Raw genomic sequence first — 24,672 nt, 5'->3', positions numbered from 1 at the left:
CAGGCAGAATAAAATCACTAGAAGTAACGCAAAAATACCAAGTTAGTTCGTAGTTCACGGCTGTTCCAGAAGATGGCACCGATACGACAGCGGACACGTGGTTATGTTATGAACCCGTATGTCTCGCGGTTGACCCATTCCTGACAATCAACGAACATAATTTACTTGATATTTGTAAAAGCCGACTGCGGGCCGATTGTCGTCGAGTGATCCTGCGATTATCGCTTTCGCCGAACGCGATGCCCACCGACAATGCTGCTCCTGCGGACGGAGGTGCCGCCAAAAATGACGGGAATCGCCGTGCCGGCTGGCCAAGGCGGAGAGGTAATTTGCTTACTTTGATAACGGGCATATTTCGTTAAAGGCGCATTCATTGAGAGATAATTATTTCCCTGCAGGTGGCTGCCAGAACAAGTCTGGCGGGAGGGGCTTCAAACGCGCGTTCGACCGATCGCCGCGAGAAAACGCGAAGAGGAGCAGACTGGATGTCGGCAGTAGGCTGAAGGAGTCTGACATAGGAATTACGGAATACATCGGCAAGCAGCACCCTGGCTTCTTTGCGATAATCAAAGAGAGGTACACCGACTTTCACGTCAACGAGATAGGCCTCGACGGACAAGTGGCCAAGCTGACCAGTCAAGACGTTCCACGTGATCCCTGCGACGACGAGAGTATCGAGGATCTGAAGACGTCGGTGTCGCCGGCGATATGGGAGCAACTGCGGGCTCTGGGAGAGGAAAGTCCCTCGAGTGTGGAGATCGACGTAACTGGCATCGATAAGGTTGCACGCAGGACTATTCATACGATCGCGAAGAAACTGGCAGACGTTGTCAGCCAGACGGTAGACAGAGACGATAAAAAGTTCATCACAATTGTGCCAATGTCAAATAAAAGCGATCAGACTGGTAGGTTGTAAATTTCTCACTTGCAAAAAGAGGCTTCTATCTAATTTTTTTATTGTTATAATCAGTTTACAAGATGCGCAGAGATAGGAGGATAGATTGGAGCAGATGCGGCGGGGATTACTGTCACTTTCTGTTGCACAAAGTAAACATGGATACGATAGGCGTCGTTAATCAGCTGGCGGCGAACCTGCGGCTGCAGCCGAATAATCTTTGTTACGCCGGCACGAAGGACCGCCGAGCGTGGACGACCCAGTGGATGAGTCTGAAGAAGGTGGACCCGCGCAACATATTGAGAGCGAGTAAAAGTATACGCGGCGCGTATGTAGGGAACTTCAAATACGCTAAAGACAGCCTGAAATTAGGGATGCTGCGCGGTAATCGATTTAGGATCGCGCTGAGAAGCGCTTGCGAGACAGACGAGAAGATCGAGCGAGCGATGACGTCGTTGCGTGACAATGGCTTCATTAATTATTACGGTTTACAAAGATTTGGCTCGGTATCCGCTATACCCACGCACGAAATCGGGAAGTGTCTACTCCAGGGTGATTATTATTGTTTTCCGTTGTATCGCGCAGCATTGTTTCATTCATGTATGTTACACTATCTTCTACCGATTAGGTAAATGGGATGAAGCGATTAAATTAATCTTGAAACCGCGGCCGGAACAAGATAAGGAATTGGCGGAGGCTAGACAGATCTACGCGAAAACCAAGGACGCACGTGCTGCCTATGCCAGGCTCAAGAGAATCGATACGATCGAAGCGAGACTTCTGAAAGGTCTACAAATATCGGGTGACAAGAATCCTCTGGGCGTGCTCGACTCAGTGCCTCGAAACATTCGATTAATGTATATTCATGCCTATCAAAGCTTCGCATGGAATCACGTCGTGTCGAGAAGAATGAAACAGTTTGGGACAGATGTGGTCGTGGGTGATTTAGTTTACGATAAACAGAACTGCAAAGAGATTATAAGTGACGAAACTACGGATTATCCTTTGAACGATAGCGATGACACGAGAGATAAAACTGATATTTCTATTGAAGAAAAAGATATCGATTCCACATCGAATGAAGCGAGTAAAGAGAATTCAGAGCAGAATTTTCCGGCAGTGAAAATTCTCACAGAAGAGGATTTATCAAATTACACTCTGGCCGACGTGGTCATGCCTCAGCCCGGGTGGAAAGTTACATACCCGCCGTACGCGAAGGCTTGGTTCGACGAATTTTTAGCCAAGGATGGATTAACTACCGATCTTAAGCAAAACAATAAGTGAGTTTACTCGCAGACGTAACATTGCAATAAATTGTTTTACCGTCATCAGCCATCTATTTTTTCTTTTCCAGAAAATACAGCTTGAGTGGGGCCTATAGAAATATATTAGAAATTCCGACGAATCTATCTTGGAAGATTGTGCATTACGAAAATAAACATGACGATCTAATTCTATCAGATATCGACGAAATGAGGAAGTCTACATCTCCACAAGATAAACCAAGTATAAATCAATTGCTTTTTACATTTATTTGAAATCGTTCGTTTTCAAAATAATTCTCGCAACGTATACTATTTTCAGATGGAAAGAATAAAGCGTTGATCATAGAAATGTGTTTGAAGTCCAGCAGTTATGCCACAATGGCTCTGCGTGAAATTTTAAAGCACGATACTTCAGCAGAAACGCAGGCCGCTTTATCCGCTGCTCATGATGCAAAGAATACGGAGCCTAGTGCGACCACCGTAGATGAATCTAGTAGCGGAGATTTAGTGGAAATTGAGGAAGATAATACGGACAAAAGTCATGTCAAATGCCATGAAGAACATAGTGATGTAGAGACGAGACAATGAAAAGAAATGATATGGAGAACATATCTGAGACATGTTAAAGTTCATTGTAAGATAAAATAGCTTTCGTAAATTGTTACGAAACAAATTCTTATTACGACATATACATTTTTAAATAAAAACAGACGCTAAAAGGTTGTACACGTAGCGGGAAGATCCTTCATAATCAATTAATTTGTTAAAAAATTTGTTGAAAAATTTCTCAGAATAAATTAATTGACTATGATAATAGTGATAATTTCATAGTAAATTTTATTAAAAGTAATCGCTAATATCTTTACAGACAAGCAGCCATCAAACCTGCCACGTTCTCAAAATCAATCTTTTCAGTGATGTTCTTGGTTTTGATGTTCTCATCTTGATTCGCAACGAAGATGATCGATTTATTTTCTTCTTTCCAACCGTACTTCTTAACCCAGTGTTTCAACGTTGCGTCTGTAAAGGAAGAGGCTCAATAAATTTTATAGTCGCACACAATTAAGAATAAGAAATTTTTTATATCATACCATCCACACTGCCAAGCAACTGCGCCAGGAGTGCCCTATCTATCGTTTGAAACGTGATTCCTACCACGTGACACACGAACTTTCTTATCGAATCCTGAAAACCTACAATCCTCTCGCAGAGCTCCGACATGGACAACACCCTGTCCCAAAAATTCTGAAAGTCGCATCGTTCCAAGATATCACCCAGGTACATGATTTGACTAATGGGACTCTCCGACATCTAAAGATCAATGCAATTGTTTGTAGATGTACTTTCATGAAGAAGAAAATTATCCTGCACGCCCCCCCCCCCCCCACCCCGACGAGACTCACAAGTTTCTCGCTGAGCAAACACTTGCACAGCACGAAATCGGTGTGGGGTAGATTGGTCAATGCTTTGAGCAGTATCTGACACGCGATATCCATGTTGAATCGGTGCGGGTTTAATTGGTAGAGCTTCAACACAGCCAGATTCGCCTCCAGATCATAGGCGTTCTCTCTCGATTGTATCTCCACGTACTTCTCTAAAGTCGTGAGGTTGTCCGGATTGTATCTGAAAGCACATTTCACTGTGGTACGGGAGAAAAAATAAATAATTCTCTTAATAAAATGACTCTTAATTAATAAAATTAAGGGAATATAATGAGGCTCGCGTTCAAGTCCCATGCGGCAACACATCTGCGAGAAGCACGTCACATGTGTCGTCGGAAAATTCATTCGTACGACAATAAATGAGGGAAAAGTGACGGACGCGGTACCTCTCGATGCCTTTGAGCATCCCAGCCACGGTTTGACGCATCGCCTCAGCCATTTCTGACGAAAAAGTCTCAATTTCGGCGTGGTCAGAACGGTCAGAACTCTCTCGGGCAACACAACCTCAAACAACCGAAAACGTCCATAGACTGGGGTAGATTGTAGATAGAAGCGGCCATGATGTAAGAAGACAGGAGGCAGGAGGTCGATTCTGTATTTTGAGACGAGGTGAAAATTACAACGTCGGTGTCTGAGTCGTCTGAGAGCGGCCATGGACGCGAAGCGCCTCTATGTCCACAAAATGTGCACATTGAACTATATAGCTAATATCCATGAATCCCGTAGGTAATGTGCACCATAGGCTTCTCTCTGCCGTCTGCATAACGAAGTCGAAATCGTTAGACGATCGTTTAGACGTCAATGTAATCGTCTTCTAAGTCTTCGGTCGTTTCAAGAGCGAGTAACGACGTTCGGCAGGCATGGCCAAGCATCATCCGGACTTGATCTTCTGTCGCAAGCAGCCGGGAGTCGGTGAGTTGAGGTTAAGTCTAACCTCGTGTTTACTTCTACCAATGTAGATTAACTTTAATCTAAATTTAACTTAACTTTTATCCTTTTCTAGCTCTAAGATTAGAAAAAGATCGAAAGTAAGTCAAACCGAGATTGAAATTAATCTACATTGATAGAAATGGACATCAGTCTGTCAAGACACTTTGCTGTCAAGCACACTCTTTTTTCAGCTATCGGTCGGCTGTGCGAGAAATGCGACGGCAAATGCGTCATCTGTGACTCCTACGTGAGGCCGTGCACCCTGGTTAGGATATGTGACGAGTGCAATTACGGTTCCTATCAGGGACGTTGCGTGATATGCGGCGGTCCCGGCGTGTCGGACGCGTACTACTGTAAAGAGTGCACGATACAGGAAAAAGACGTAAGAATACCGCCGATTGTACCGCGTACGCTTATAAATTTCCATTGCAAATCGAATATAAAAAAATGGCGCCTTTCAGAGAGACGGCTGTCCCAAGATAGTCAACTTGGGAAGCTCCAAGACGGATCTTTTCTACGAGAGGAAGAAATACGGATTCAAAAGAAGATAATTACACTTTTTCTATATAGAACTTTTCCTAAATGTAACGTTACGAGAGCACCAGGTAATTTATTATTTTTATAAAAGTATCACCACGGCGGCGACACGGATTTCCTTTCGTAATATTATTAGGTAGATGATTGTGGACATCTTAATTTTATATTTCAAACGTTTTCTTTGGATACATTGAAAGCAATATAATATTCTGACATAAACGTTCTGTAAAAATAAACATTCAATTTGTTACACGACATACTTCATTGTACAGTTCTTGCTCTGTAAATTATTTCTGAAAACGTAATAATTAAAAACATCAAAATAAACGAACAGTAAATTTTTCCAAAGTAAACTTCGCCAAGATGCAAGGTGAAATAAATCTTCATCGCACGTTTTGTACAAAGTCAATCGGAGCGATGAACGTAAGGTACGGTCCATGTAATGCAAAATCGCGGTATATAATAATATAAAAATACGTGCAAACACATCAAATCTCTAAAAAAAAAAAATAAATATGAAGTTATGTTAAAATTAGCAGCGGTTCCGCCGACGGCGGTAACTCTTTCGTTTCTTGTACGACGACCTGTTTTATAATATTCCCTTTCTCGTCTATTTCATCGATAGATATCAAAATGTTAGGTATAACAGGTACGGACTCGGCAGCGCCGCTCTCAGCCGTTTCCTCTTGCGACTCCTGTACGGCTTCCGCCTCTTCTTCCGCATCAGCCTCAACAATCTGAAACAAACGTTTATAAATACGATCTTCAATAGAATAAAAGTCTTAAATAACGTTAACTTAAGTTACCGTGGATTTCACTCACCTTTACTTCCGTTAACGAGGTAGTTTGGTTTAGCTCTATTTTGTAATTTACGTCCGGTAAAATCACCTCTTCGATGGGCGACATGTTATCTTCGTCCACAGCCTCATATCGAACCATCTGAACCCTGTAACACCCGTCTTCGTTCTGCGTGTAAGGGAAACGTTTATGTCCGCTGGGCAATTGCAGTTGATGGGCTTCTATAAGATGTTTCGTCAGGCTATAACTCTTTCGGTATTTAATTGGGCATTCGTGGCAACAGTACCATCGCATCATTAAACTGTGTACTCGTTCTACATGCCTGTAATATTCAACAATTTATATTGAACAATTATCAAATAAAGAATACATCATTAACGAATATCTTTTGTGATTACCTGTCCAAGGTGTAAGCTCCCTTGCACGTGTAAAGGCATCCCTCAAAGTGGCAGGAGAAATTCGGTCCATTGGTATGGACAGTCATGTGTGAATCGAGATCCTGCTGCGACTTGGCAGCGTGCGAGCACAACTGGCACGGAAACGTTCTGCTCGATATGTGACGGTACCGGACGTGTTTCGCCAAGGCCGCCGGTGATTCGCAGCTCATGTCGCACAGGGTACACTTGTAATTGAACACGTGGAATCTCATATGATCGCGCAAGATCCCTTCGGTCGGATAAATCTTGTTGCAATGTGAACAACGGAATCCTTGCACTGTAAATCCGTGACACGTTTTAGAGAGTTTAAGAAGAGCCGCGAAAAAGATACGGAAAATCTCGAATACACGATGAATTTATTACATTCCAAGGGGATCTGTCGCTGGCAATGCGTGTGAAATTTCGCTTTAGAGGCGAACGTGACCCCGCAGTCCGGGCAGGCGACTATCTTCTCTTTGGTATGGGATCTCACGTGATCTCGGAGCTTGTACAAGCTGGGATATTTGCCGCTGCATCCGGTCCACTTACACTCGACCCCGTCTTTGACTCTGTTGCCGCGCGGGCAATCCATCATGTGTACCATAACGTGATACAGGTACAATTGGTAATTCGTGAACGGCTTCAAGCACTCTTCCCACCTGCACTGATGTGGCGGTGGGGAATCTATGATGTTCTTCCATTCTGGATCCCTGTGGCATTTCTGTAACGAAACAACACGATCTTTAATCTCCGTTACCTATTCGGGTTTGACGATCGGCATCGTTACTTACAGGCAACTTGGTCCTTCCACGAACATTGGATCCAATGCACTTCAGCTTGGTGTGATAGGCGTGATAATTAATATGCCGTACTATCTCGTCGGATACATTGGTGTCGTACGGACAGTCCTTCCACTGACACACATAGACTTCAATGTCGTCCTTCACGCTTATCTGGATGCTCGGGATGTGGTTCGAGACATGCCTCAAGAATTGATCCATGTAACTGCTGCGAAACGTGCACTCCTTCCACTCGCAGGCCAGACTCAGCAACTCGTCCTTCAGCTGCGTTCCCACCTTGCGTTTCTTCCCGCCGCACTCGGAGACGGAGTCGAATTCCGAGTCCGTGTTGCACCAGTCATCGTAATCGAACTCGTCCAGCTTACGCTTGAGGGTCTCCTCCTCGGAATAGGAACAGTCCTTCTGCGATTCCACCCATTTGCCGCATCTGTCCAGCACCACCTTGCTCGCCGTCAGCTTCGCCTCTAGATCAGCCATCTCTGGCTCACCTGGAACGAGGTCTCGTTTAATCTCGGGGAATGCACATATATATTTCAGAAACAACGAATTACCTGTAAATCTGTACTTTTGAATCTGTCGCTGCAGCGCGGCGTGAAACGACGATCGCGCCGATCGATCGGCGACAGGAATTTCGCCAGACTCAAAACCAAAATGTTGATTGTTCCTAGCTACCTCCAACCGCGATGTCGACCCTCCGGCAACGCGGTGAACCAGCTGATCCCCGCGTCTGCCCCGCGGGGCAGTTGGTCGTTTCCGGCAGTCTCGTCTGGTCTCACCGCGTGGTCGTCACCGTTTCCTCGTCGTCTCACTCGCTCGTCGTCTCGTCGACGATCGACGATATATATATACCTGGCTATGCGGCCGTTCTTGTCTCGGGCACCTGCGACGCTCCTTCGCGAGTGTCTCCTCGTTCGCGGATCATCCGGAAACGCGCGGGTTGTCGCGTTGCGCGGGATATCGCGCTATCACGCCGCCGTCAGCTGTCCCGCGAGCGACCGCAGGGGCACGACCATCTGCGCCCTGTCCTCCGGTGGTTATGCCCGAACTTTATCCGGCGACGGGGCGGAGGGGGAGGAAGGGTCTCGGCACGACTCTCGCGATTTTCTCGACGAGTTCCCCGACAGGTTAAGAATTGCCGCGCTCGCTCGGGAGAGCCCGCGTGTCTTCTCCCCTCCCTCCGCTTCGCATCGCATATCGGTTTCGTGTTTGCCCTCGTGTTCATTTTCTACCGATGTAGATCAACTTTAATCTCAGTTTATTTTTTATCCTTTTCTAATTCTTAAAAACCTTTTTCTAATTCTGGAAAAAGGTAAAAAAAATCAGTTAAACCGAAATTTTAATTTACATTGGTAGGCGACTTCGACCGAACTTCCGAAATTTAATCGACGATCGATTCGACCGGCAGAATCGCAAAATTCCCAAGTACAAAATTTTCGTTGATCTTATCTTTTTTTCGAAAAATTTATCATTTTATTAATAAAATAGTACGGCGTTGCTCGATACTACCGATTAAGTTAATCGGAGTTTAGCCGAAGTCACCCTCAAAGATTTAAAAAAAATACAGAGACGATTGTTGATTTCTTTTGTTCGTTCGTGAACGAACGAACGGCGGAACGATTTGCAATTGTAATGGAATTCAAATCGACACGCGTTCGATTGACGCTGAATTAGTCTTTCTTCTTCTTTTTTTTCTTCGATTTTAGCACGCCTCGCAAAACGGCGCCGCGCTAAGCCTAGGGGCGACCCACCAATTCGTCGTCGGTGTGCAAAATTGTGTTTTTGCAGTCTATTTTTCTTGGCGCATAAATATTAATTACACTAATATATCAAGTAAATAGAAAATGTGCCAGAAATCTTTTGTGTCTAATCAGTCTAATAATATTTAATTAAATACTCGCGTGAATTTATGTACATTTTTCGCTCGGCAATAAGTCACGCGCCGGTCTTGAAACACCGAAGCTAGAATAGTACAATCACACAATTGATGCATAATTAATGTAAATTCATGAGAAACGTCATAGATAAGAACAATGACGTTTTATTATAATTTTTTTTTTAAGGACATGGGAAGTGCGGCGTGGCGGTGGTGAGAATATCAGGAAGCCGGTCTCTGGAGGCGCTGAAGAAGATGACGAGCATATCCAAGCTGGAACCGAGGAGAGCCTTCCTGCGAAAGATACGCGATCCGAAAACGGGAGAGGTCATCGACAATGGGCTCTGCTTGTGGTTTCCCGGTGCGCGTTCAATTAAACTTTAGATACTATAATTAAACTAAATTTAAAATAATAAGTACTTTTATATATTGAAAACAACTTTTGCCTCGAAAGTTATACATAAATGTTTTTCCGAGGACGATTCCTAGTGCCAGGACCGACCGGTGACCGACCGATGAAAGAGAAACCGTCTATCAGGGACGTCCCGAGATTTATGTCTGATTAGAACACCCCGTTTCCAGGTCCGCACTCGTTCACCGGCGAGGACTCCGTGGAGTTTCACGTGCACGGCGGTCCGGCGATCCTGACGCGGCTGATGCAAGCCCTCTCGAGGCTGCAGGTGCACCCGGCGCAGCCGGGCGAGTTCACCAGACGTGCCTTCTACAACAACAAGTTGGACCTGACGGAGGTGGAGGGCCTGGCCGATCTGATAGAGGCCGAGACCGAGTGTCAGAGGAAGCAGGCGTTGTTGCAGGCCGACGGTATCCTGCGCAAGCTGTACGATAGCTGGCGGAAGGTGCTCTCGGAGTCCGTGGCGAGTATCGAGGCGTACATCGACTTCGGCGAGGAGGACAACATCGAGAGCGACGTGATGCAGAGCGCGCATCGCGCTCTCAAACAGCTGATGCGGGATCTGGAGGAGCACCTGGCCGACGGCAGGCGGGGCGAAATCCTGCGCAACGGCGTGAGGACCGTGATTGTCGGCGAGCCCAACGTGGGCAAGAGCAGCCTGCTGAATCGCCTGGTGCAGCGAAATGCCGCCATCGTCACCCCCATAGCCGGCACCACGAGGGACGTCATCGAGCTGACCGCGAACATCTCGGGTTATCCCGTGCTGATAGCGGACACCGCCGGTATCACGGAGGACACCGGGGACATCGTCGAAGTCGAGGGTGTCCGTCGGGCGAGGAGCCACGCGGAGAACGCCGATTTCGTGATCGTCGTGGTGGACGCGTTCAAGTGCGCGACTAGCGGTATGACGTATGAAGACTACATACGCGAATACCTGTCGTCGCTGGGGATGCAGGAGCTATTGGCGAAACTCGGGGGAGAACGTTTTGTCGTGATAGCGAATAAAAGAGATTTGCTGAAGGAGGAGGAGGAACGGCGCCTCCACGGCGCTGAAGTGGTTCTGATATCTTGCAGAACGGAGGACGGCTTTCAGAACTTGCTGCGATCGCTGACGGAACGCTTCAGTAATATGTACGTTACGATAAACAGCAATCGTTGAGATTTGCAATCGCAATTACGTTATGATGACATATTGTTTAGATGCGGCAATCCATCCGCGGAGAGCCCGACCATCAGTCAGGCGAGGCACAGAAATCACCTGGCGCAGTGCTTGAGGCATCTGCGGAATTACTTCGAATTGTGCGCCAACGAGCAACACGACGTGGCCATAGCGGCGGAGGAAATTCACAAAGCGATGCGAGAACTCGGAAGGATAACGGGACACGTCAGCACTAATGAAATACTAGACATTATATTCAAAAATTTTTGTATCGGCAAATAAGGCGCTGCTACTTGTGTACAAGAGACGTCGTTTTTGTATTTTCTTATAAGATACTTTGCAATATTTTAAGCTGTGAACCGTAATCACAATTAGATATTATTTAAATGTAACATGTCTTTGCAAGCTACTTCATTTTTTCGTATTATACATGACAAGCGGGCAGATAGCAATGCTGAAAACACTATATATATATATATATATATATATACACACACACACATACACATTTTAAAATTATCTTGAAAGATGTATGGAGCACCGGTTCCATAACTGTCTGCTGTGACGAAGAGAAAGACTAGAATTGTAAATCAGAGTTATCTGTGCATATATATGTAAATATCTAATTTTTCTTTTTTAAGGAAACATCTTGATCAAGCAGAGCATGTTGCGGTAGAGTGAAATAAAATAAATGGAAAAAAGGGGGCCTTCATAAGCATCGTATGTTTATTAACAATGTTACACGCACAATCATACATAGAACAACCTTTTGCCTGATTATAAGATATCGATACCCTACGCGTTATACACAGATAGGGCTCCGTTACGTGGTTTCAAGTCGTTATCTGTATGCCATGTCCGTGTTGTGTGCTAATTGCATCTCGTTATTATGACGTTTATCATAATAACTCCGCTCGCTCTCGCAAAAAGGATAATTTTACTTGGCGAAATAACGAAAGCATAACTCGATTGTGGAAAAGAAAAAAAGAAAAGAAATAAACTGTATACAAAAATTTGCTTCTCATGACTCGATCAATTTCTAATACATGCCTTGTAAATCTGTGATGTTTGAAATAGAGAAGAATGCGGTTCCCTATTTAAAAAAAGAAGAAAAAAAAGAGATTCGAGTTGTTACGATTGATCATTAAATAAATAATATCATTACAAAGTCTATTACGCAACTGCTAATGTAATTTTCTGCTTTCTAATTATGCTTATCGCGTTAATTTCATTTTTTACAATGACAGCGTCCAAATTTTAACAAATATAATCTTTTTCATTATTTGCACGGTGACTCCTCGTCTCTATCCGTTAGGGAGATTAATTTTAATTCGCGCGATTCGTTGCGAGTCATCCACGAAATTTTACGCGCGCAGCGAGAGGTCACCAACGAATATGCTATTAGTATATTATAATCAGTCCGTATAAAGAAATCGAACGGCTTATAAATATATATAAAGATTTGGCGGATTCATCACGCGACTCATCACGCCGCGCAGGATTCGTCGCTTATCCCTCCCTTCTGGTGTCTTCCTTTTTTTTTTTTTAATATAAATCCGATGTGTAGAATCCTCGGAGAGAGTAGATTGCTCGTTTGTACAATTGCATAGAATAGTTTTGAGATCTATCCGAAAGCAAACTGACTCGCGCTGCACGTCCGAGACGCATTTATTACGTTGAAGATCGTTTTCATCTTCTATCTACACATGTTCTACTTTCTTTCACCCGATTTTTTTTTCTTTTTTATATATAAAGCCTTAAATTATTGCGCGAGATCGTCCAGTCTCGCAAAGAAGCGAAACTTCGCTGCGCCTTGTTTCTATTGTTTTCTTTCTTTTTCTCTCGCGAGACCGGACCGATCACGCGCAACCATTTCTGTAATCCTTAAACGCTACTAACATTGAAAGTCTCGTCCAATTCTTGCGTACGACGAAAAATCGTAGTAGCACTTAAGGATTAATGCGTGAACCTAGTGAACCGCAATCGAGTACATCCGTTATAGCGAAAAAAATCCACGCGCGGCTAACGCACAAATGACTCGCGGCTAAAAACATAAACGAAAACTAGAGCTGCTTATCGAGTACAAAAATATATAACATCCTTTTATATGCTGCCTCAAATATAATAATCCAATGTAAACCTTTATCGAACAAATCGGAAACGTTACTCGTTAAATATAAAAATATATAACATTCTTTTACATTTCAAGTAACAACATTAATAACAGAATAAATTTTTATCGAGTTTGTAAGCCTTGACCAGAAAAGTTGATGAGCGAAATTAGACCTCGGATGTAAGAGCGAGAATCGAAAATCAATCGCAATTTATATTTGAACAATTTTTATCCCACTTAAGAGACACACAGGACTCGGTTTAGGGCCGAATACGGATGAACGCAAGCGGTTCAGAAGGCCCTTCGTATCGTGGCAGATACGAACGAGAAAAGAGAAGCGGAAGAAAGTCTGTCGAGGATCGAGTCGAAGACTCATCGATTCCTTCTCTCGTCCCTAAATGATCCACGATCCTTCCCCGCATGGGGGGGTAGACGTCCACATTCGTCCATTTCACTCCCAATTTCTTTCTCCATCTAACGTGTCCCTTGCACAACGGCGAAGGATACGAGGGAAGAAAAGCGACATAGATCCCATCGTGGAACCTCGAACCGAAATTCGCGCAATAATTTAAAGCTATGTATGAAGAAAGAGGTGAAAGAATGTAGAACGATGGAAGATGAAAACGATCTTGAAGACAAGTCACGAAGGTGCTACGTGACGAGAACGTAACACGTTTCGTAAATGCAACGCGGGTCAAATATTTTTGCATATAACTCCGCATCTTTGACTGATCATACTATATAGGTAAATTCGTTTGCGATTCATGAAATGCGTATTAATCCACGGAGACCGTCTTTCTATTCCTAAAATGATCCAGAAGATCCGCTTTGTCTGTCTCCATTTCTTTTCTTCGATAATTTTTTCCTCTTATTTCATTTTATTTTATTAAATAAATTAAAAATCAATTCTTTGAGACTCTCTTATATCTAATTTTTAACACTTTTATAAAAAAAGATATGGTGGATGCATTAAATAAATTAAAATAAAAGAAAAATTATCATCAATATGCAAAACTGATGAAGCGGAGTTCTCGGATCACTCTCAAGATAACGAGACGATCTTTCTGGACCAACTGGAAATGAGAGAAACAAAATCGAACAGAAGGTGATGAGTCCTCAGTTCGATCCACGATTAGGCCTTTTACTTGTTCGCTTTTCTCCCCTCTCGTATCCTCGCTCGTTAAAGGCGCCAAGTTTGACGATAATTAGATTATCGCGAGCGTCACCCAGCAATTCGTTAAACGGAGGACATAACAGGACCGCTGAAATGATACAATTAATTTTTTTAACAGCATGCTGATTGTATTCGGGACGTCAAAAAATTTCGGTTTCGATTTCGCGAGATCGTTCAGGGAAAGCTCCGTGGAGACGATCCACTCCGGTCGTTCTCACTCATTCACTGCGAATTCCGACCAAGTGAAATATTGTCAACGTTTCTCGCACCCGTTTCTCTTTACAATTAAGCGCACCGATTTACGCTGCATAAAAGTGGAATGTGCGCGTCAAGATTAATTTCGTGCAAAACTTATCAGTTTTGTGAAACATATGGATTTTCTCTAAATCGTTTTAGAGAGAACCGATTATACCCTTATAAAAACGCATGTATCTCAACGCACAGCTTTTAATACCCGCGCCGGAAATTCGCTTGTACATTTCGGAAAGGTGATCTGCCTCTCGGTACCTCTTATCGAGGGAGGTAATCCTTGGAGAAATCCGAACAAACGATCGCTAGTTATTACCGCGGGAAATTATATCGGAAGAGAAACTTCATAAAAAAAAAAAAAGCACAAAGACATCAACTGAAGGCTTCAACGTCGGGGACAATTAAGTCGCGTCGTTCGGTTTCTCGAATTGGCTTTGACTCGCGGAAATCTCGAGATAAATCGGTAACACCTCGGAACCGAAACGACGACGACGACGACGACGACACGTCGCCGTTCCTCGCCGGGACGCCGGCACCGGTTCCGGTCCCGAGGGACCGGGATCAGCAGCCGATGGCACGGATCATTCTCTCTCGTACGGAAAGTAAAGGGGACGAGGTACCGCAATGTTCATCGTCCCCCGCCTCTAGCGAATGTATGTCTATACGCACATACACATTCTATACTTTGCATGTAAGTAATACCTATTTTCCAAAGATATATGGTGAAACACGCACTCCTTCGCAATCACTGAATCACGCGGGCGATTCCTCCCCTCGCGTCGGCTCGCTCGGACCGGTAGATCTTTTTCTTCATTTGCTTTTTTTTTTTGTTCACCCTTGCATCCTCGTCGCTCGATTAACGCGTTTCCATGATCCCTTGACCGTGCAAATCATACCGTCCTTACCCTTTTTGTACACTGTTGACGCATACACACATACACGCGCGTCAAAACATTATAGAAACGCGCCGCCGCTGATGAAAATCGCGTTATCGCTCTTCTTCGAAGGAGAGTGTGCATACACGATTTCGCTTCTGCAATTTCGCCCGTCTTCCCACCGGGAAGCTAAAGCTCGATCGTGGTGGTAACGTCAATTAGTACCGATCAATCCTGGACGATCCAAGGAGATCCTGGGAGATACTCTAAACGATACTTTACATTCAATTTCACGATTTCGGCATATTGATATTCAATAAAATTAGAAGTTCTCTCCATGCGTTTTTCCTAGAAAAAGAAAATATGTACAATCGCAATCGGTATTAATCGACGTTGCTATCGGTCCTAACGCTTATAAATGTTAACAAATCTCTCGCTTTCTCATTCATTCATTCATCCTCTCTCTCGCTCGCTATCTTACTGTGCCACTTTTACACAGCATTATGTACAAAAGAATATACTACAGATTACAACAGTGATTTACCGTGAAATTTCTGAACCATCGCAACTCAAAATGGCGTATGCACACGCAGATATATGTATAATTTTACAAGAAATAAGATACCGAAAGTAAATCGCCGATCGTAAGAAAACTAAGGATTATGCCGTTCGTTGGTGCTACACCAAATCTATTTGCCGTAAATCATTCCTCAAAGAATTGATCTACAGGCGATTGGACTAATCCCGATCAGCGAGTTCCTTATTCCTCCGCTTTCGGGAAATGAAAGCGATGAATCGGAATTAGGACCAAAAAATTAATTTCAAAATAAATTTAGAAGTTTAAATTCAAACGAATCTAGAAACGCGTTGAAGTATACACGGCTTCAGGTAGGGGGATCCCCGCGTTTCTAAATTTATTCGACGGACCAAAGGGATATGTCACGATCCGTGAGATGTAACGGCTGACGACTGGACCGGAAGTTCTCTTCGGCTCTCTCCCGATCGTGCCGTCCCACCGCCCTGACGCGCTTCGCGTGTGTTCGTCTATCGTATATATTTCGCGATGTTGCTCTTTTTCATTTAGTATAAAAAGTCTCATCCGGTGACACGTCAATTGGTATACGTAGGGCAAATCCGAAAGTTCGTCACACGCTCGACCTATACCCTTAGACTCGACATGCGCACTTTTAATGAGGAATCCTTAACGATTAATCCTTACACGCGTATTTAATATGTGATGCTTATGAGTTTATGAGCTACCTATACTAAAGGAAAAAACATACACCACTGAAAGATTATATTTCCTTATATCCGCGATCACGCGTTTATTAGCTACACTCGGATCGCCGCGCAAAGCTACTTCTTCTTTTTTTGTCTTTTTTTTTTCTCACTTTTTGCACTGTGCATACGCTTTAGTGGAGATGTAATGTTTCGCGGTAAATGGGAGCAAAAATTTTCGGAACGATACGAGTCATTTTACACGTGATAATAAAAATCGCTAGACGACTCTGCCTCGTTTTACGTTGATTTTTTCTAATCAACTCTCCCTTCCGACCCCATGTAATCTCTCTCTTACGCGCACTCATCTCAGACATCATTACACCACCACCCCATATACAAATAGTGAAGCACATTAAAAACATAGCGGTAAGCTAAGTATTATGTAAGTATTGGAAAACTTCCACTAATTCTATGCAAAGTATAGCTTGTAGAATATCATTCATTAAAACTAGAACTTATACGATAATCGAAAAGAGAGAGAGAGAGAAGAATTATATCTCTCTTGTACCTGGTAAAGTGACAATTCCTCTCTCTCTCTATTCTCCTTCTTTTTATCATCTCTCTCTCTTTTTTTCTCTCTCTCTGTCGAAGCGCCGTTCCGTTACTCCGCGCGCTCGGATACTCCTGCCTTCCATCGCGCGATTCGTGCGCGTGTGACTCGAAAAAAAACTAATTCAATCAAAACGCCACCGTTTTGATCGCGCACAGCGGTCGTGATTTAGGTACAGCTTCGTAAATAGCGTGTCTTTTGTAAATATCGCCTCATCCTGAAGATTCACGCTACATTATTCAGAATACATTACATTGTAAAATTACAGGTTGAGCTCAACTCACTATGCTCTGCCGTGTCACTCGTATGACGGAAACAAGTCAAAATCCATCCTGCCTACCCTCGCTTACGGCAAAATGCATCCTTTTAGATGTAACGTGCCGACGAGAATGTCGGCCGCGTATCGTGTCTGCGTAAATTTGCCAAAGTATCGTCTCCCCCGCTCGGACGACCGTGTCCCTGACTCAGATTGGCTAAAATTTATTTCAAACTGGATCATAAATTGAAATAAGTTTTACCATATCCTCTGCGATTAAGGCGCGAGTAAGTTAATCTGACAAACTTCGCGTACACGCGAAATATCTGCGAAACGCTCGAGACAACGATAAATAATCGGCGATTCGACGCGTCTAACTCGTCTCCCGGATCAACAAATAATTTCTAAGTTACGTTAGAGAATCGATAAATGGAGACGAGCTCTATCTTACAAAGATTTTATCCAGCATCCACGAATTATAATAATATGAAGGAAGTGACGACCATTTGTTCCCAAGTTTCGGTGTATTTAAAAAGAATCTAAAGTAAAGATCTGACGGTTTTACTTGTTGAATCGCGGTGGTCTCCTCAACCGTGTTATCAGCTCCGTCCTGACAGTCCTAGCGTAATTCGGCGTGGCGTACTGATCGGTCACCGCGATCGTGCTCTGAAGACTCTGTATGAATATGGACGAGTCCTGTATCTGACCTACACCCGCCGCTGCCGCCGCCGCCGCCGCCGCCGCCGCCTGATACTGATACTGACTGTTGGTCATGTCGGCGGTCGGGTAGTGACTCGGTTGCACGAACTGCGGCGGGTTCTCATACTGCGGATACGGAATCGAGCTCTCCGCGGAGAACTGCGGTATCACCGTGTTGACGTTGACCGGCGTGGTGGGGTAACTGCCCGGGTCGTAGGTCTGATACTGGTTCAGCTGGCCGATCGGCGTGGTGTTGAACGGCGGCGATTGCGGAAACTGCGCGGCGGTCTCGGGGAACAGCACGTTCGCCACCGTCGGTGGCGGGAAGGCTTCCGGTCTCGGGTACGGCGGGATGTTGGCCGTCACCGCGCTGTTCAGATTCTGCACGCTCGGTATGCCGGCGGCGATCGGCGAGGTGCCGTATCCGTGGAAGGCGGTCTGCGAACGTCCGGCGTGATCGGCCAGATCCTTCACGCCGCTCTGTAGCGAGCTCATGATATTGAGCTTGGACTTGACGCCGACGGCACCACCACCACCGCTGATGCCGCCTCCGCCGATCGTCTCGTTGCCGTGCTTGATACGCGCGTCCGTCAATAGTGGATGCCGCACGTTAACGATGCTCTGCGGGGCGCGCAGCGGTGGAAAGTTGATCGGTGCCATCTTCGGCATCGAGCTCTGCTGCTGTTCCAGTGCCTTGCGCGCAATCGCAAACGCACTGTTGTCGTTCCTCTGACAGGAAGCGGACTGCGGACTGTACGTGCTGGACGGCGTGTAGGTCTCCCTGTGCAAAATCGGCGTCGGGATTGACTGTTGCGTCGCGAATCTTAACGGTAGATTGGCGGTCATCGATCCAGCGATGCTCTTGTAATCCGGACTGTTCACAGACATCGGCTCCTTGTAATCCAATTGGATTGTATAATTCTTGATGCCTGAATTCGTTTCGTTTGGAAATTTCTTCGGAGCGGTGTAATCCTTTGGATTTTTCATCGGGTTCTCGTGCGCGGTGCTGCTTATAAAGGTACTGACAGGCCGTACGCTACTGAACGTGGAACTGCTGGATTGCTTCGCGGTGACGATCGACCCGCTTTTCGTCGTGTTGTGCGATTCGCTCGAGGACTTCCGAGTATCATTATTACCGTCGTGCTTTTTCATCGACGAGTTAATTTTGCCAGCGGCAATCGAGCTCCCAGACGTTGCAATGCTGTGCAAGGCAGCATTTTTGTTGCTCACCGTGGTGCTCGTTACCCTGACAGGCAATTTGGACGTTCTGTTCTTACCTCCCGTGTAGTTTTGTCCGCCTTTACCTTTTTCGCCAATCTGAATGTTGGCCGATAATACTTTGATGTCCGTATTATTATTCTGATTATTAGATGCCAGATTGTGGGGCTTGCAGGTGATGGTGACAGCTGGCAGGAGCAAAGCGCTGGCTCACTTCTTGGTCATGATTTTCAGATATTCCAGGGCATTTTGAGCAGCACTGGCTTGAGCATCTTTACTAGTCACGCCGCAACCATAGCAAACTGCTACTGGCAGGGTAGACAGTTGCACAAGGCACTGGAATTTACCTAGAAGACGGAACGACACCGTATAGATTACAGCTGTAGCATTATTTAATAAAATTGGTATTATTTCAATGTATTGGGCAACAATTAATTGCGCAATCTTGATAAAATTTTGTGTCATGATTCGTGATAACATGTGATACTAAAAGGTCATACTACACATATAGACATCGGTGAACTTGTATAATGCTTAACACAGTTTAACATGCAAAAAACCATAAACGTGGATATACTTGAGAGCGAAACGCTATTTACAAGTAGTGTGGTAGGAGTAATCCTACACATGAGCAACAGCACAAATCACCTGCAATATGGCAGCTTTAACATCAGCTAAAAGTGCCTTGAGAAAAGAAATCAAGGACATTCTTAAAAACATTAGCCTAGAAGAAAGAAAGGAGCAATCTGCAAATGTATTTAAAAAGGTGAGTCTGAAAAAAGCAAATAAATCAATAATCTCCAAGCCAGAGACTTATTGAAGAGGTTATGTTCTGATAAAGAAGCACATTGTGTAAAAAGCAATTATATTTGCAATATTATTTAATTGCTACCGGGTTATTTACAGCTATGCTTGTTGAAGCAATTTCAAGATAGCAAGAGAATTTCTCTGTACTTGAGTACTAAAGATGAAATCGACACTCTGCCTATCTTGAAACACATATTTGATACGGGAAAAGAGGCATTTGTACCGCAATATCGTGGAAAAATTATGGAAATGGTAAAACTAAGATCGATGGAGGATTACGAGACATTGCCACTAACAAAATGGAACATTAAACAACCAAGCACTACTGAAAGTCGCGAAAATGCATTAGAAACAGGTAAACTCTATGATAAATCAAATTATAATAAATAAAAAAAATACATTTTATAATAAAACTCGTTTTGTAAAATCGTTTAATGACTTAAAGTGTACCAATTCTTTATTTTAGGTGGATTAGATTTGATAATTTTGCCGGGTGTGGCTTTCACGGTGAATGGTGAGTTTTGCTCAATAAATATTACACATTTTATAATCCTGCACACATGTAACTGTTTTATCTTTATTATTGACTAGGAAAACGCCTGGGACATGGAATGGGTTACTACGACAAGTACTTAAAGAGATGTTTTCAAAAACAAGGTATAAAGCCATATCTAGTTGCAGTAGGATTTAAAGAACAGATACAAGAAGATATTCCTGCTAATGAAGACGACGTGCCTGTTAATATTGTACTTACTGGACAATAAATAATATAATAAAAAAATCTATGATTTTATTCTACGCATAATCATTTCTAAAATAGAATCTCTTTGTATTATATATCATTAATCAACTTACCACTGATAGATTTCTCTTCAATATCAACATAGGTTACTTCAAACTGCTGCTCCGACGCAATTTCTTGTAAAAATTGTACCAAATTTACATCCCCATCATTGAAACAAGTATTCTGCAACAAAATTAGGATGACTTGCACGCAATCGATTCCGGTTTATGTCGATATATTAAAGACAAGCAAATGTCTTTTTGGCTTGATAACAAGCAAGAGAGCAATTAGAACATTTATCCTTCTATTCACTTCAGTGAGCTTGAATACAAACCTGCAGTTGAAAAAGTTTAACACCTGTGGACGACTTGAGACTCTTGTGAAATTTCGAAACTTGGATACTATGTATTGTTGTCAGTGTCGAAATTTTGCTACCTTTCAGATCGGCATAACGGGCGCTCACGTTTGCGTTTCTTTGCACAATCTATAATGGACAATTAATATAACATGTAAAACTTCTTGATAATCACATACGTTACAAATGCTTTATTAACAGCTACTCCACATTTACATAGAAACTAGAAATGAAGTGGAATGACCCAAGCATAATTACTTTCAAGAAAAACTATATGTACAACTATAATAGAAGTTGCACGTTGAAATCCGAATATTGCCTAAATAATAGTCCGTTATAGATTTAAACAGATCGGAAAGATAGCTTATCACATCAAGTGGTATTAAAGCTAAAATCACTTCCACTTCTCTAAACACACACACATACACATTCGTATATGTCGTAGAGATTTTGTGTAATTGGTATTTTTTTGCAAAATCCCTGAAGAATTTACAAAAAACTGGGATATTGTGGAATGAATAAAAATTATAAATATAAATATAATTTACACTATATTTATAAATATAAATTAATAAAAATGTCAACTTACAATTTCATTGATAGAGCCTAGAATTTTACAAAATTACTAGTAAGATTGTGTAATTTTTATTTATTCCACAATATCCCGGTTTTTTGTGGATTCTTTAGAGATTTTGAAAAAAAAAAAAAAAACCAATTACACGAAATCCCTACGACATATGCATATACGCGCGCACACATATGCACACACACACACACACACACACCCTCATACGCAGATACATCAGATTTAAAATAAATTATCATTAATCGTTTGCTTCTTAACCCTTGTGGTCACGTCTGACAGGATTTTTTTTCTTCTGATCATACATCATGTTTTAGCTTTTTTCTTTTTTTTAAGTATTTGTATAAATTTTAAAAGACAATGAGAGATGTTTTTAACTCTGGAATAATTCTGATTAGCGAGGTCAAGACTACAAATGCAAAAAGTTAAAAATATTCAAACGTCAAGACAGTGATGAATAGGAATTAAATACACATCGATGTATGTAAGAATAGATAATGTCCATTATCTAATGTAAATGCAAAACGGAAATACAAGTTCTTACCTCGTCCTCATCCACACTGGGAGCTTGATTATTCATATCGTGTAGAGCTTGCCACATCTTGTGAGCGGCATGCCTCTTTGCGACTTTTTTACTTTTTCCTTGACCAACCTCGCGATACTTTAGGATTGAACAAACAATAGTGAATTGTCTCTCGTGAGGTAAACCTTCTTCACCCTCCATCGTGTATTTCGGGGGTGGCCAGTGGCGCGACATACACATTTCTTGTAAGGCTCCGATTGGGTTGTTGACTATTTTCTCCTCCCCATATGTCTGGAGTTCTTGTAAATTTTGTGAGCTACGTAAGAAAACGGTATACAGAATTATTTCACGTCGCGTGTGACTTTTGCGCGCAACTTGAAGTTTACGTTTGAGCGCAATTTATAAGCGCTGAGTGAACATACTCGGGCAAACTATTTGGAAGCGGAGATTCTACACCATCGGTATTTACTCCAATTAATTTATCCAGCACGGCTTTCGCGGCGGCGTGTTTCGCTTCTTTTTTGGACCTGCCAGTTCCCATTGCTGAAACAATGGGATCTGCATCTGAATAGTTATGCGCTTATCAATCAAACGGCACGCTGCTATCTGCGAGAAGGAACGAGCGACGAGTGTTATACGAACCAACGACGTCGGTGACGGTGACTCTGTATCGAAACGTAGGCTCGTGAATCGCTCCCTCGATCTGCACCAGCTCGTACTTGGGTATCGTGCCTCGGCGGGAGAGCAATTCCTGGAGAACGGATACGGGGGTTTTGCTGGGCAACGACTTCATTTCCAAACGTGCCGCCTCGTGCAACGGTAGTTTCTCCAACATCATGGCGTGCAACGTTACGCGAACTCTATTACGGCGATTGACGCTGTTTGAATGATTAGGAACGCCACCCACACCAGCCATCATGTTAGGCCCGACTTGCGGTGGTTGATGCATTTCCTCCATTGTAGTTCTGGAATCGCAACAGTGTGTGTGTGTTATGAAGCTATAACCTTTTTCCAATGTCAACGCGACCGGGAGGTGATATACAAGGCCCGTGTCGCGACGCTAACAATAAGCACAGAATTTAACGACATTCTTTCCCCTCCGGGGGGCCTCCATTTCCCTCATAAAAACATACACCGAAGATAACGCTTGGGAATTTTCAAACAAAGCTCATCTCGCGCCCTCGTATTTGTATTTATCTCATTGAGCAATGACACCGCGTACGGGAGCTAATTAGCGTGTCCCGCGGTCCGTTCGCGATCTTCTCGGCTATAAATATCGAAATCGCGGCGCTTGGCTCCGGATTTCCGGAGGCAACGACGCGCCGTCGTTGATCCGCGATCGAACGTCCCGGCGGAGCGGCGACCCTCGGGGACGCGGACGCGGAGTCTCGGCGCGCGGAAACCGCGACGGGGTCGCGTCTCGCCGAGACGCGGTGTCGACGGAATGTATCGAGACCGCGAGGGAGACCGGCATGGCCGCCATGATTGTTATAAAACCCATCGATTGACCGTAACGGAAATACGCGTGGGACTCGCCGGGGGAGACGAGGCGGTGTACAACGTTGTTTCGTTTCGCGGCGACGACGACGACGACGATGACGACGACCTGGGCGAACGCCCTGGGGAACAACGAGCGTCGTCGTCGCCGACCGGTCGTCGTACGTCGCGTATCATTCGCTTACCGCGGTTCGATCTCGGCGGGCCAAAGTCACCGGGGGGGGGGGGGGGGGAACAAACACACGCGTCCTTCGCGCACACTTACGGATATTCCGGGGAGACGTAGCTGCGTGGAAAAAAATGTTTCAGCCGGCTCCTCGTCAGGCCAATTCCTATGCGAAAAGCGAATCCCGCTTTTTGTGATCGATCCAAGTCTCACAAAAAGCTTGATCCGTTTGACGACAGAAAAATGGTTCACTGGTTAGCGGAGAGTCCCTTTCCTCGTTCGCAGCTCTGCGATATCTGTGAGGGTGCCCATGGCCGTTTTCGTCCTATGCGGTGCGGCCGGTGCGCCGCCGATATGTCGCCCGGCTCCGCGCAGGCGCGCCTGGGAAAGGGGAACGGTCGGTAAATAGGTCTGGTTCGTGCTGCGCCTGCACGAATATAAATATTAAATATTAGTATATATAAATATATAGGAATATTCCTGTAAAATAAATATTAGGATATGCAAATGTAGGGATATTTCTATATTTCTATATCTTATATTTTATTCCTTTTCATTGTGTGTTAATTACGTTTAATTATTATTTCTAATAGCGATTCCTAATATATAACATTTATTTTTATTTCTATATATATATAGCGTTTTCTACTGGAGAAACTTTAATAGTGGAATACTGCAGGTGCACCCTGAGTAAAATTTTATTGTTCCACAATGAAAATCAATTCACATACTTTTATTAATGTTCTACTGACAAAAATTTGTCAAATTAATTTGTATACTTTTATTATATTTAATTTTTAGAATCTATTAGAATTAAAATCTTGCAAAAGAGAGTCACGTGGACGGACGTTCGCGATCCCGATTGGCGCGCGTCGCAACGCGACGGCCAATCGGTCGCGAGGTTCATGCGACATCGGATCTAAAACCATTATTACGACACGAAATTGAGAAAGAAATTTTCGGAATTTACGGAAAGTTTTTGATAATCCGAGAAATGGTGCCGTGGAGAATTTCT

The 24,672-nt window shown here is 43.8% G+C and overlaps 8 protein-coding genes across 13 annotated transcripts; 4 read left to right on the top strand and 4 right to left on the bottom strand.

The window, feature by feature from the left end:
• The first annotated feature begins 91 nt into the window (after positions 1 to 91).
• On the top strand, positions 92 to 3,222 carry Pus7 (pseudouridine synthase 7). 2 transcript variants are annotated; one of them, XR_011718183.1, is made up of 6 exons: positions 92 to 324; positions 399 to 905; positions 971 to 1,447; positions 1,524 to 2,175; positions 2,228 to 2,401; positions 2,480 to 2,619. XR_011718183.1 is itself a non-coding variant. In XM_071706493.1 (6 exons), the coding sequence occupies exons 1-6, from the start codon at positions 240 to 242 to the stop codon at positions 2,746 to 2,748; spliced, it is 2,142 nt and encodes a 713-aa protein (XP_071562594.1). In that variant the 5' UTR covers positions 92 to 239; the 3' UTR covers positions 2,749 to 3,222. The 2 variants fall into 2 exon arrangements, 1 of the variants encoding a protein (XP_071562594.1); XM_071706493.1 differs by having other exon boundaries at positions 2,250 to 2,401; positions 2,480 to 3,222.
• Eif3k (eukaryotic translation initiation factor 3 subunit K) lies at positions 2,981 to 4,130 on the bottom strand. The gene is made up of 4 exons (XM_071706513.1): positions 3,989 to 4,130; positions 3,564 to 3,783; positions 3,252 to 3,471; positions 2,981 to 3,180 (listed from the first exon to the last, which is right to left on the bottom strand). Exons 1-4 carry the CDS (start codon positions 4,039 to 4,041, stop codon positions 3,023 to 3,025), a joined length of 651 nt encoding a protein of 216 aa, XP_071562614.1. The 5' UTR covers positions 4,042 to 4,130; the 3' UTR covers positions 2,981 to 3,022.
• Positions 4,072 to 6,249, top strand: Phf5a (PHD finger protein 5a). The gene is made up of 4 exons (XM_071706518.1): positions 4,072 to 4,211; positions 4,329 to 4,514; positions 4,724 to 4,914; positions 4,994 to 6,249. The coding sequence occupies exons 2-4, from the start codon at positions 4,463 to 4,465 to the stop codon at positions 5,081 to 5,083; spliced, it is 333 nt and encodes a 110-aa protein (XP_071562619.1). The 5' UTR covers positions 4,072 to 4,211; positions 4,329 to 4,462; the 3' UTR covers positions 5,084 to 6,249.
• On the bottom strand, positions 5,214 to 7,768 carry Hinfp (Histone H4 transcription factor). The gene is made up of 6 exons (XM_071706496.1): positions 7,635 to 7,768; positions 7,075 to 7,571; positions 6,668 to 7,004; positions 6,266 to 6,581; positions 5,892 to 6,189; positions 5,214 to 5,806 (listed from the first exon to the last, which is right to left on the bottom strand). Exons 2-6 carry the CDS (start codon positions 7,558 to 7,560, stop codon positions 5,591 to 5,593), a joined length of 1,653 nt encoding a protein of 550 aa, XP_071562597.1. The 5' UTR covers positions 7,561 to 7,571; positions 7,635 to 7,768; the 3' UTR covers positions 5,214 to 5,590.
• On the top strand, positions 7,735 to 11,242 carry LOC139772651 (tRNA modification GTPase GTPBP3, mitochondrial). 2 transcript variants are annotated; one of them, XM_071706494.1, is made up of 4 exons: positions 7,735 to 8,113; positions 9,144 to 9,317; positions 9,539 to 10,499; positions 10,569 to 11,242. In XM_071706494.1, the coding sequence occupies exons 1-4, from the start codon at positions 7,735 to 7,737 to the stop codon at positions 10,807 to 10,809; spliced, it is 1,755 nt and encodes a 584-aa protein (XP_071562595.1). In that variant the 3' UTR covers positions 10,810 to 11,242. The 2 variants fall into 2 exon arrangements, with proteins under 2 accessions (XP_071562595.1, XP_071562596.1); XM_071706495.1 differs by having other exon boundaries at positions 8,080 to 8,207.
• Positions 11,236 to 19,152, bottom strand: LOC139772716 (uncharacterized; the record flags this gene model as incomplete). Its single annotated transcript, XM_071706601.1, has 1 exon — positions 11,236 to 19,152. A coding segment is annotated over one exon (1,566 nt), but the record flags the coding sequence as incomplete, so codon positions are not given.
• LOC139772657 (protein Loquacious-like) lies at positions 19,003 to 24,010 on the bottom strand. 4 transcript variants are annotated; one of them, XM_071706509.1, is made up of 7 exons: positions 23,757 to 24,010; positions 22,637 to 22,959; positions 22,417 to 22,537; positions 22,016 to 22,310; positions 20,868 to 21,017; positions 20,605 to 20,716; positions 19,003 to 19,289 (listed from the first exon to the last, which is right to left on the bottom strand). In XM_071706509.1, exons 2-7 carry the CDS (start codon positions 22,950 to 22,952, stop codon positions 19,153 to 19,155), a joined length of 1,131 nt encoding a protein of 376 aa, XP_071562610.1. In that variant the 5' UTR covers positions 22,953 to 22,959; positions 23,757 to 24,010; the 3' UTR covers positions 19,003 to 19,152. The 4 variants fall into 4 exon arrangements, with proteins under 4 accessions (XP_071562610.1, XP_071562607.1, XP_071562609.1 ...); XM_071706506.1 differs by having other exon boundaries at positions 22,417 to 22,558; positions 23,757 to 24,009; XM_071706508.1 differs by having other exon boundaries at positions 22,417 to 22,552; positions 23,757 to 24,009.
• On the top strand, positions 19,312 to 20,542 carry Mthfs (methenyltetrahydrofolate synthetase). Its single transcript, XM_071706517.1, has 4 exons — positions 19,312 to 19,708; positions 19,849 to 20,104; positions 20,216 to 20,263; positions 20,341 to 20,542. The coding sequence occupies exons 1-4, from the start codon at positions 19,598 to 19,600 to the stop codon at positions 20,511 to 20,513; spliced, it is 588 nt and encodes a 195-aa protein (XP_071562618.1). The 5' UTR covers positions 19,312 to 19,597; the 3' UTR covers positions 20,514 to 20,542.
• Positions 24,011 to 24,672: the final 662 nt, after the last annotated feature.

The sequence above is a fragment of the Temnothorax nylanderi genome, unplaced genomic scaffold (genome assembly GCF_030848795.1).
Source record: "Temnothorax nylanderi isolate EJ_2023f unplaced genomic scaffold, tnyl_v1.0 TNYL_tig0052_pilon, whole genome shotgun sequence".
Lineage (NCBI taxonomy): Eukaryota > Metazoa > Arthropoda > Insecta > Hymenoptera > Formicidae > Temnothorax > Temnothorax nylanderi.
The sequence above is the reverse complement of the archived record's forward strand: the minus strand, read 5'-3'. Positions and strand labels throughout refer to the sequence as shown.

Excerpts from the sequence above, each read along its gene's own strand:
- Hinfp (XM_071706496.1), bottom strand. The coding sequence starts at position 7,560 with ATGGCTGATCTAGAGGCGAAGCTGACGGCGAGCAAGGTGGTGCTGGAC. Across the intron at positions 7,005-7,074 it reads GTGGAAGGACCAAGTTGCCT|AAATGCCACAGGGATCCAGA; the intron begins GTAAGTAACGAT and ends GTTTCGTTACAG. Across the intron at positions 6,190-6,265 it reads GGAGCTTACACCTTGGACAG|GCATGTAGAACGAGTACACA; the intron begins GTAATCACAAAA and ends TGAATATTACAG.
- Phf5a (XM_071706518.1), top strand. The coding sequence starts at position 4,463 with ATGGCCAAGCATCATCCGGACTTGATCTTCTGTCGCAAGCAGCCGGGA. Across the intron at positions 4,515-4,723 it reads TCGCAAGCAGCCGGGAGTCG|CTATCGGTCGGCTGTGCGAG; the intron begins GTGAGTTGAGGT and ends CTCTTTTTTCAG. Across the intron at positions 4,915-4,993 it reads GCACGATACAGGAAAAAGAC|AGAGACGGCTGTCCCAAGAT; the intron begins GTAAGAATACCG and ends GGCGCCTTTCAG.
- LOC139772657 (XM_071706506.1), bottom strand. The coding sequence starts at position 22,952 with ATGGAGGAAATGCATCAACCACCGCAAGTCGGGCCTAACATGATGGCT. Across the intron at positions 21,018-22,015 it reads CCAGTGTGGATGAGGACGAG|ATTGTGCAAAGAAACGCAAA; the intron begins GTAAGAACTTGT and ends TGTCCATTATAG. Across the intron at positions 20,717-20,867 it reads TTAAACTTTTTCAACTGCAG|AATACTTGTTTCAATGATGG; the intron begins GTTTGTATTCAA and ends ATTTTGTTGCAG.
- Pus7 (XM_071706493.1), top strand. The coding sequence starts at position 240 with ATGCCCACCGACAATGCTGCTCCTGCGGACGGAGGTGCCGCCAAAAAT. Across the intron at positions 906-970 it reads AAATAAAAGCGATCAGACTG|TTTACAAGATGCGCAGAGAT; the intron begins GTAGGTTGTAAA and ends TGTTATAATCAG. Across the intron at positions 2,402-2,479 it reads ATCTCCACAAGATAAACCAA|ATGGAAAGAATAAAGCGTTG; the intron begins GTATAAATCAAT and ends TACTATTTTCAG.
- Mthfs (XM_071706517.1), top strand. The coding sequence starts at position 19,598 with ATGGCAGCTTTAACATCAGCTAAAAGTGCCTTGAGAAAAGAAATCAAG. Across the intron at positions 19,709-19,848 it reads CTGCAAATGTATTTAAAAAG|CTATGCTTGTTGAAGCAATT; the intron begins GTGAGTCTGAAA and ends GGTTATTTACAG. Across the intron at positions 20,105-20,215 it reads CGAAAATGCATTAGAAACAG|GTGGATTAGATTTGATAATT; the intron begins GTAAACTCTATG and ends TCTTTATTTTAG.
- Eif3k (XM_071706513.1), bottom strand. The coding sequence starts at position 4,041 with ATGGCTGAGGCGATGCGTCAAACCGTGGCTGGGATGCTCAAAGGCATC. Across the intron at positions 3,472-3,563 it reads GTTTGCTCAGCGAGAAACTT|ATGTCGGAGAGTCCCATTAG; the intron begins GTGAGTCTCGTC and ends ATTGATCTTTAG. Across the intron at positions 3,181-3,251 it reads GTTGCTTGGCAGTGTGGATG|ACGCAACGTTGAAACACTGG; the intron begins GTATGATATAAA and ends CTTCCTTTACAG.
- LOC139772651 (XM_071706494.1), top strand. The coding sequence starts at position 7,735 with ATGTTGATTGTTCCTAGCTACCTCCAACCGCGATGTCGACCCTCCGGC. Across the intron at positions 8,114-9,143 it reads CATCTGCGCCCTGTCCTCCG|GACATGGGAAGTGCGGCGTG; the intron begins GTGGTTATGCCC and ends TTTTTTTTTAAG. Across the intron at positions 10,500-10,568 it reads ACGGAACGCTTCAGTAATAT|ATGCGGCAATCCATCCGCGG; the intron begins GTACGTTACGAT and ends CATATTGTTTAG.